This window comes from Elephas maximus, chromosome 10 (genome assembly GCF_024166365.1).
Source record: "Elephas maximus indicus isolate mEleMax1 chromosome 10, mEleMax1 primary haplotype, whole genome shotgun sequence".
NCBI classification, from domain to species: domain Eukaryota; kingdom Metazoa; phylum Chordata; class Mammalia; order Proboscidea; family Elephantidae; genus Elephas; species Elephas maximus.
The window spans coordinates 62899904-62909723 of record NC_064828.1 but is presented as its reverse complement, the minus strand read 5'-3'; the positions used below and the strand labels follow the sequence as shown (position 1 = coordinate 62909723).

Below are 9820 nucleotides of genomic sequence, written 5' to 3'. Positions count from 1 at the left end.
ATCATAGGAATTTTTATGTAATGCATATTGCTTTATACAAGTACCCATAAATATTTTTATGTTCTTAACTTTCCCCTCTCAACTAGTGTCTGAGAGTCATCACCGCTCCTGACTTTTTCACAGAAAGAAAACAGTGAAGACAGAGCTGTCTTTGAGTATTTTTAAGAGCTTGATATCCTTTAGCAAAAAAAACCAAACCCACTACTGTCGAGTCGATTCTGACTCATAGCGACTCCATAGGACAGAATAGAACTGCTGCCCCATAGGGTTTCCAAGGCTGTAAATCTTTATAGAGGCAGACTGCCACATCTTTCTCCCAAGGAGCAGCAGGTGGGTTCGAACTGATGACCTTTCAGTTAGCAACTGAGCACTTTAACCACTGAGCCACCAGGGATAGTTTTTAGATAGTGGGAAATTCCGTTAATTTTTATCTTTTGTGAGCCTCTATGGCTATTTTTCTTTGATTTTTCTGAGGTTAAAGCATTAAGTCTGAATGATAGCATCCAGTTCTAGGAATACATATTGGTACAACATGGTATTGTCCTACCCCAGTGCCGTCAAGTTGATTCCGACCCATAGCGACCCTATAGGACAGAGTAGAACTTCACCATAGAGTTTCCAAGGAGCGCCTGGCGGATTTGAACTGCCGACCTTTTGATTAGCAGCCGTAGCACTTAGCCACTACGCCACCAGGGTTTCCTGGTATTGTCCTAGATCTGTTATATTCTAACAATTTAGTTTAATCCCTGTTCTCTTTAAAGTTTAGATTTTTTTCTTAAGGGTTGATTTACAAAGTTGAAATTTGTTTTTACTTTATGTAAAATTCAGATATGCTTAGATTATAAAGTAACTCTTTATGGACTTATAAATGTTAAATGCATCACTGGTTTTTGATTAGAGGACATAATGCAGTTACATGTGACTCTAGCAACTGAGGAAAGAATTAGATGCTCTCTCTGTAGTTGTTCTAGATCAGCTTTGCTTCTAGAAGATAATGACTCCACAAGATCTTCCTTTTTAGTATAACAAGTGATTCCTTCGTTGAAGCTCACATTCTTTCATAATTCACAGTGGCCTGGGACCTGCTTAAAGTGATGTAGGTAACTCACTCAAACCCAAAGTTAAAAACAACTTCTAAAGCTTATGTTGTTAGCTGTTGTCGAGTTACCCCTAACTCATAGCAACCCAAGCACAAGATCAGGTCATTGTTTTCCATAGGATTGTCATTGCCTGATTTTTGGAAGTAGATCACCAGGCTTTTCTTCGTAGTCCATCTTTGTCTGGAAACTCTGCAGGCCTCCACTGACAGACAAGCAATAGCTGGGCTTGAGGCGCACTGGCCAAGAATTGAACCAAGGTCTCCCTCATGGAAGGTGAGAATTCTACCACTAAACCTCCACTGCCTTCTCTAAAGCTTATAGCTTCATTTAAATACTCTGCATTAGTTAAGTTGCCTCAAGGTTCATAACTGTACTTACTTAACTAAGCAGAACACCAGGCACCATGCCAGAGCTTAAGAATTTTGAAATTTTTTACACACTCAAGAACAAAACAGATCACTTACAGAAGCATAGTATCAATTCTTGTGTTTCACGTGCAGATCAAATCATGTATATTGAATAAACTAAACCTTAATTTAAATACATTAAAAATTCACAGTTAAATTATTAAATGTTGGAAGAACACAGAAGCAGCAGTCACTAAAGATTTTCTAATCTACATTAAGATATCCTCTAATGGCTACACAATTTATAAAGTAAGAATATCATAAAGTTTTTTAATATGTAGCTCTTAATTAAAAAAAAATAATTAACTTACCTCATTTGTACTTCCCTGTGGCAGAGGCAGTTTAAAAAGGAGGAAGAAAAAGAATATATATATCCTGCTTCATTAATAGCATTACAGTATTCAACTTTGTTTACAACATTGATTTGTAGGTATTTAGGAAACAAATATTTCTACAGATTTTTCAGCTTAGATTATGTATTTCAGCAGAATCTCCTGAAGAACCCATTTCCATGTTCCTCATAGGCTGCAGCAGCATATTCTAGGAGGGTTTTAGGATTTACCTCAAATTGCCCTTCCCCTACCTCTTGAGGGGCTATTTAAGGCAGTGATTCAGAGGATCAAATTTCTACTTCATTCTTTTTCCATAGTACCACCAACTAGACTCTTCAAAGGCACAAGGCAAATAAATCTATTAGTTATAATTCTATGATAAAGAATATATTTAAGATACTCTTAATGCTGAGAGAATTAGAGCTGTTATTTGCTACATGCAGACCATAAAAGTTCAAAAGCCTAATCTCCAGAATTTTATGAAGAATATCAACTTTAGCTTCACTAAATTCCCTTAAATTTTCCTGAGATAACTGAAGACACTTTCTGAATGACATAGTGAGCTGATCATTGTTCTTTGTGTGTTTATAAGTGTCTCCCCATCCATAATGTTACTTGGCTAATGGACTGTGACCTTGGCTCCCTAGGATATGACTGATTAGACCAGAAGGGACACCTGACCCATAAGCAGCTGATGAAGAAGTTGACCATCAGTTCACGCTATGGCCTGATGCAAAAGTCTAGCTTAAGTAGAGACAATTCAAAATAATCAGACATGATGATAGAAGGAATTATAATAGTAGTTCATATATGCTAAGAAAGCCAATGTTAGCCAAGTGATAGGTTGTCCATATGAAATACTGTTAACACAATCAGCTAAATAAAAATTCAGCTGTTTTCCTCATTTATTTTAACAGCTTTAATATTTTTAGGTTAAGAAAAAGTAAAAATACTACTTAACCCACGTATTTTTTAAAAAACATTAAAATGTTAACTGCAAAACAATCGTGTAAAACTTAACATATATAGTTAGTTGTTATTTTGCCATCTTGGCAGTTGGTAGAGCTCTTGAAGACTGGGTCGTAAGTCATGTTCTGTATATTCCCAACATCTAACTCTATGTGATGAATTGAGTTAAAGAAAATAAAAAGTATTCTTACCTGGTCCCACAAGGCTGCAGCCACCTGGTCTATTACGGCTCCCAGCTCGCGGTATTCACCAGAGTACCGGATGTATGCCCAAGTGCATAAGGTAATAAGGGTCAGTCCCATTATCATATTGCATAGGCTAGCTATGATGTCCAAACCAATGAATCCAGTCACACCAGCAATCACATATGTGATAAAGATGACAACAAACAGTGTGGCTGGAGTACGAGCTGCATGGAAGATATTTTTGCTATCATTGTGCTTGATATACTGGATGTAAAGTTCATCTATTTCACTCTCCAACTGCTGCAGGTAACGCCGGCTAAATTCTTCCCCACCCATCTTCTTTACCCCTCGGAATAGCTTCACAGATTCTTCTTTAAGCTCCAGATGTTTGGTCTGCAGGTCACTAGGGGCCAGAAATGGTTTGTCACCACCACAAATCTGTATCAGATACAGAAGTTTTTTTTTTTTTTAATGTAGTACAGAGTAAAATTAGCAACTGTATCAAAATTCTTCACTTAGCTAGTTAAATTTGTTAGGACACAGAATAATGTGAAGGGACCTGCATATTTGTTTTGTTGATCCATGTCTTTCCACCCTCCATCGGTAGGAGGAGTGACTATAAGTGGAACTCATACTTTATAGGTAACACATAAAGTCATTCTTAACTTTCTCTTTTTGACATGGGAAGTAATATCCATGACTTAATCCAAGTTCCTTAAGATGAAAAGACCAAATACAAATTGAAGTGCAAACTGAGTTCATTCCCAGAATAAATGCAAGTTCAAGAAAACTACTTACAGCCAGGTTCCTCTAGGAAAACAGTTCTAGCTACAATGAAGTAATTTTAACCAATGAAATTTAAAGCAATGAGCTGTCAAAATAAACTTGTGAAATATACTTTCTTTGGCAGTTTCACAATTTTTGTTTGAATGAAGCCCATTTAATATTCTAGACGGTAAGTGGAAGCATATTAAATGTTTTTGGACCATATTTTCCCTTTTTAAAAAAGTTACAAGAGAACTCTCTTATAACCATGGCATTTACTTTGGTTACTTGAGATTTAATTACAGTCCCTGACTCATGACAGGCTTCTATTCCGATGGCTATTCTATTATAAGTTCTGACATAAATTGAATTCCTTTTTTTTTTTAGTTTTCATTATAACTTCCTTTTTATTACAGTATCTATAAATCTGATCTTTGTCTTTCGGGGTTGGAAACATTACATCTGAGAATGGTAACATCAGCAAATTACACACTGCAACACATACTACTAATAAGATGTACCAAAAAACAGTCGTTAAGTGCAGTTGGTCATAACTTGAATACATTGTAAGTCGGGGACTACCTGTACATGCCAAATGCTCTCTAATTACCTTTTACCTGTGGTATAAACATCATTGCATATATTTCCCTTGACTCTAAAAAACCAAACCTATTGCTGTCAAGTCGATTCTGACTCATAGCAACCTTATAGACAGAGTAGAACTGCCCCCCAGAGTTTCTAAGGAGCACCTGGTGGATTTGAACTGGTGACCTTTTTTGTTAGCAGCTGTAACACTTAACCACTGTGCCACCAGGGTTTCCCCTTGACTCTAAGACTCCAACGATTTTAGATTTACTTTTTTGATTTTATATTTTGAAGGAAAAAAAGTCCCTCTATCACATTAGTAGATATGCACAACTATAAAGTGCATCCTAATTTGGAATGTAAAAACAGAAATACAGTATATAGAAATACTGGCCCATAAGGTTTAGTTTCTTTTTTCCTAAAACTTTTTGTCTATGAGAGGGAAATACTGGACCTGCGGAATGTAGGGAGGTGTAGTGGAGAGGTTAGCATATTCTATGTTAACCAAAAAATCTTACAATGGGAAGATTTGACCAAAAAAAGGGAGTAGTGATATACTATAAATAGGAACAATTCATTTAAAATGCCTTTACAATTGTACATACATAGCTTTTTTCTTTTGTTTAAAAAAAATTTTAGGAATACAATACTGTAATACACAAAAGGATGAGGAAGAAGAATAAGGCAAAGCCACCTTGTCTTCCCATGTGTATACAGTGTGAGTTGGAAAAAAATACATTCAGCAAAGAAATACTGGTTTTATTTAAAACATTATTTAAAATAGTTTATTCTTACCTCTTCCATTTTTTTGTTGTATGTATCCTTGGCAGTTGCCACAGCTGCTAAATTGTTAGCTTCTGCTGTGGCCTTTGGACAAAGTACAAAATACGATTTAAAATAGAGTTCATATTTATTAAACTTTCACAGGCAGCTCTCATTTCAAAGCAGCATGTACAAGAAATGTGCAAGAAACCAAAGTCATCAAATAATTTGAAACTGTTGAAATATTTCTACATTTCAAAAATATTAATAAAATAAAAATTTCAAAATGTATAAAAAAGAATCTTATTCAATAAGCCACAATTCTGAAATGAATTTTTATTTGAGGATTTTTTTACCTTTTACAAAATATTTTTAAGCCTTTCACCAAATGCAAATATATGGGAAAATATGGGAAACCCAAAACATGGGAAATAATAGTCAATTTTATACAGATTATGTGTGTGCGTGTATGACTTAAGCTTAAGGACTATTGTTGATGGAACAATATATCACTGATGACAAAAAGGAACTATTAAGAACTTAGTGAAATTTAAACAATATGTAAGGAAAAAATTAGTTTCTACTTTTTTAATTTTAAATGTGGAGATAACTTGTTTAAAACCTGGACCTGCTTTTTTCTTCTTGCTACATGTTTGAATCTAAATCACAGTATGAGTCTGTTTTATTAACAAATACAGTACCAAGAATGAAAACTTTCTGGTTTAAGGAATTCATATTTCAGCACAAGTGTAGCGGATATAGGTGTATGTGAAAAATACTTATTGAACACACAAAATGGGTAAAATAGGAAAATAATCTCCCAATAAATCATTCCGTCCAATATTTATATACAGCAATTCCTGACAGCCGGATTGGAGCATATATGAATACAAGCATGAAAGCTTAGCTTTAGCAACAAATATGTTTTAAAACTTTATGCCTCCTGATTAATAAATTACCTGTAACATGGATTTGGGATGTGGTAATTCTTCGCCTTGATAGATCTTGATATAAGCCTAAAAAAGAAAAAAAAAATTTATATTTACACGATTCCATCTAATATTTCTCTAATTGTGTTAAATTGTATTCTAAAGTCTTGACAATTCAAAAAATACTTTCAGGAACCTATAATTATTTCCTTTGCTCAGCTTTAATTCTTTCTTTGTTCATGTTGCTCCCTTTTTTTGAAATGCCTTTTAAAAGCTCAACTCATTGCCACTTCCTTTAAAACTATTTCAGATCTTTCTGCTGGGAGTAACCTCCCTCTTTCAGCTACCCACAGAAATTTGTCCCTTGCTGATGTCATAAGCTTTAAGGAACGGATTTGCGTCAAGGGCCTTCTCCACAGCATTATGCACAGTACGACTAGAAATTTTATGATAAATAAAATGTCATGTATTGCTGAGAGATGAAGATAAGTGGATCACACAGGAGGTCTCTGATAGCATTTTAAATAACAAAATATGAATTTTAAAAATTGATATTTTTAGTCCTTGGAGCATTGATCCCACAAATTAGGTTGGTAACTGAAATTCTCCATTACATATGCAGGTTGGTAAAAGTATTGTATTAGGTCCTACCATGATTTTCCATCTGAGGTAAACTGGTAAAAGCAAATTTAAAATAATTCTACTTCAAACTGGCCCTTGGGTCCAGAGAACAGAAAACATGGAAGAATTTTGTCCAGTAGCCAAAGTATAGCCCCTTGGGGAAAATTTTTAGATGGAGGTAAAATTCAGTATAGTTCATGACTAAGGTCTACAAGGTATGTAGGGAAAACCCAGGGCGGGGGGTGGGGGGGGCAGGAGATGTTTCCAACTCTTAGATACATTTGTCTTTCAAAGAAATATTTCCCCAAGATAAAAGGGGCAGTAAATAAAGTTACCTCTAAGGAGTTTGCTCAAAAAGTAATTTCAGAAAACAAGCTTCTCTTGGGAATCTCATAATTTTTATCATTTTTTAGAGTCTTCATACCTGTGCGCCCATATTCCAGAGTCCACATTTTTTGGTTTCATGTAGGAACTACATTGCAGTACACGTCAAACCTAAGTACTCACAAATGCTCCAGAAATGAGAGTAATACCTTGAAGTACTCCACCAGACCTCGGCAGGTGATTTTATTCCCATTGATCTCTTTAATATCTAGGTTCTCAGGACTGAGTAGCCAAGGAATCAGTATTTTCAAGTTTTTGATGAATTCATCATCTATTTCTACAAGTAAAAGCAAACTCATCATTATTTTAAAAATCCTATCCAGTCTTCCACACCATAGAATAAAACATCCCTTGGTTTCCTCCATTTTTCCCCAGTGATTGACCATGCCATCACTCATTTCCCATCATTTAAACAAATGAAACTTGCTCTACTCAGGATCAATGTTCTTGCTCATATTTCTACTGCTGGTCTCTCTTATTTCCACTGCAATTAAGTATTTATCTTGTCTTCTACCTATAAAATAGCTTCCTTGATACTAAATGTTATTTTATATAACCCATTCATGCAGCCATTTTGTGCGTTATGATGTCTTCAAGTCTTGTTTGTGGTTTTATGTATATATTGGCTCATAAATGGGGAAAAGGCCAGACAGTTACTGGCTTAAAAGGTGCATTCCTTCCAGAAAATGTATCCAGAAATTGCTTTGTCTCACATGAATGCTCACATTATGAGAAGTGTTTAGTACTCAGTGAGCTGTGGTGAGAGTTCAAAAAGATTATGGTGATGATGCTACCTCTAGTGGTGGAAGTCAGCAACACAAAATAACAGCAAGAAAAGGCCACCTAGGCCCCATATCAATCAGAGGTAGTCTGAGTTATTTACCTATCATGTTTGGCATAAATTGATTACATATAACCCATGTCATAGCATACTTGACCCTAGCATACTTAGCAAAGTAACACAGAAAAGCCTTTGGAGGAGTCTTTGAACACAGTGATAATTTCTTAAATCATATTTCAAACTTATAGAAAAATATGTATAGATATGTATATGTACAAAATATATTAAGAAGCACAATATGTCCAGTGACTTGGTTTCTAAGTAAATGCAGTAACTGCCTGTAATAATAAAAAAAACCTGGATTTCAGTAGAGGCTCTTAAGTTTTCAGGCTTTGGGGCTGGTAATTTTTGAGGTCTTAAGAAGAAAGATGAAAACCTTATGATTATATTTGTGTTTTTCCTGCTTGTTATCATAGCCATAATGCATGTGGCAATACCACAGAATTCATGTTTTATCCCTTCGCTTGCTGCTCCTACGATATCCATAAGCATAATGTTGGAGAGTCTTCAAACTTACTTTGTTTCATGTTTTGTACCACTTTAAATTTTAGTGTCCGTGTCTTATGGATACTTGTATAAGAGTTTGGGGCCCTGGTGGCACGGTGGTTAAGCATTCAGCTGCCAACCGAAAGGCTGGCAGTTTGGGTCACCAGCTGCTCCGTGGAAACCCTATGGGGGCAGTTCTGCTTTGTCCTATAGGGTAGTTATGAGTCGAAATAGACTTGATGGCAACGGGTTTTGTTTGGTTTGTATACAAGTTTATACAAATTTATTTTTGTATGTATGCTTGCATTGTACAATTTTTATGGATAATTTTGCTTTGTACTATGTATGGATATATTCTAATGTATTTATTATTATGGTTTGCTTTTTGGTTACCAACATTCACTGAAATACAATACTGGTATTTGTTTTTATATTACCACATTTCTCTGTTGTGTTGCTTGCTATGTATCTGTATTTACTGATGCCATTAAATTTTTTTACTATATGATTTTATACTTTTTTCATAGTAGATATTACTGTATATCTAGAACATTTATTCTTCCTGATATAAAACATGATGTATTACATAAACAAAAAATTTCTCCTTAAAAACTACTTTGAAACCATGTATTTACAGTATTTCTCCTGAAGTTTCCCTATAAAATTGGAATGTATCTTATACACCAAGTGCAGCAACTGTCATTAAAGTAACCATCACATAACCGTACACTTGAATTAAAAATGTGTTCTGAAGTTAATTTGCTTGTATATACCTAGTATTAGTCATTCTATAACTTTGTTCTCACTGGGACCAATGCCAGGTGTCCTGATTTTGGATTCAGAAAATATGAACAATATATTCAAAACATTCACAAGTGGTGAGCTCTTACCAACAATATTAATTTAATAGAGTAAGTACATGACCCTGAACATTTGTAAACCAGTTCAGATCAATTTGCAGAGATGAGCTCCCACCTCAGGGTCTTTGTACTTACTCTTCTCTCTGCATGGAGTGCCTTCTCCTGGAAAGCCATACAACTCAGCTACCTCTCTGCTCACCCTAGTTAAAATTACAACTCCCTTCCCACTCCACAGACCCTGTCCCTGTTCTTTGCGTTATTCTTCTCCATAGCACTTATGACCACCAAGCACACACTGCTTTACTTATTTATTGACTCCTTCCACTCGCTAGACTGGAAACTGTGTCAAGGCATGCATTTCATGTTTTGTTCACTGATACATCCTTGTCACTGGGAACAGAGCCTGACAGTAAAAACCCATCGCTGTCAAGTCGATTCCAACTCATAGCAACCCTACAGAACAGAGTAGAACTGCCCCATGGAGTTTCCAAGGAGCGCCTGATAGATTCGAACTGCCAACCTTTTGGTTAGCAGCCAGAGCACTTAACTTCCATGCCACCAGGGCTTCCTGACACATACATTTTGGCTGAATGA

The 9820-nt window shown here is 35.5% G+C and overlaps 1 protein-coding gene across 2 annotated transcripts in view; it reads right to left on the bottom strand.

Moving 5' to 3' along the window:
- The window catches only part of ATL1 (atlastin GTPase 1), a 76441-nt gene that overhangs the window by 897 nt on the left and 65724 nt on the right, over positions 1–9820 (bottom strand). Inside the window, exons 9-12 of one of the 2 annotated variants that reach the window (XM_049899023.1) lie at positions 7189–7316; positions 6065–6121; positions 5139–5210; positions 3000–3431 (exon numbers count right to left, since the gene is read on the bottom strand). In XM_049899023.1, the coding sequence (XP_049754980.1) occupies positions 3000–3431; positions 5139–5210; positions 6065–6121; positions 7189–7316 (689 nt within the window). Of the gene's footprint in view, positions 1–2674; positions 3432–5138; positions 5211–6064; positions 6122–7188; positions 7317–9820 lie in introns of those variants that run through there. The other variant, XM_049899021.1, reaches the window with a different exon arrangement.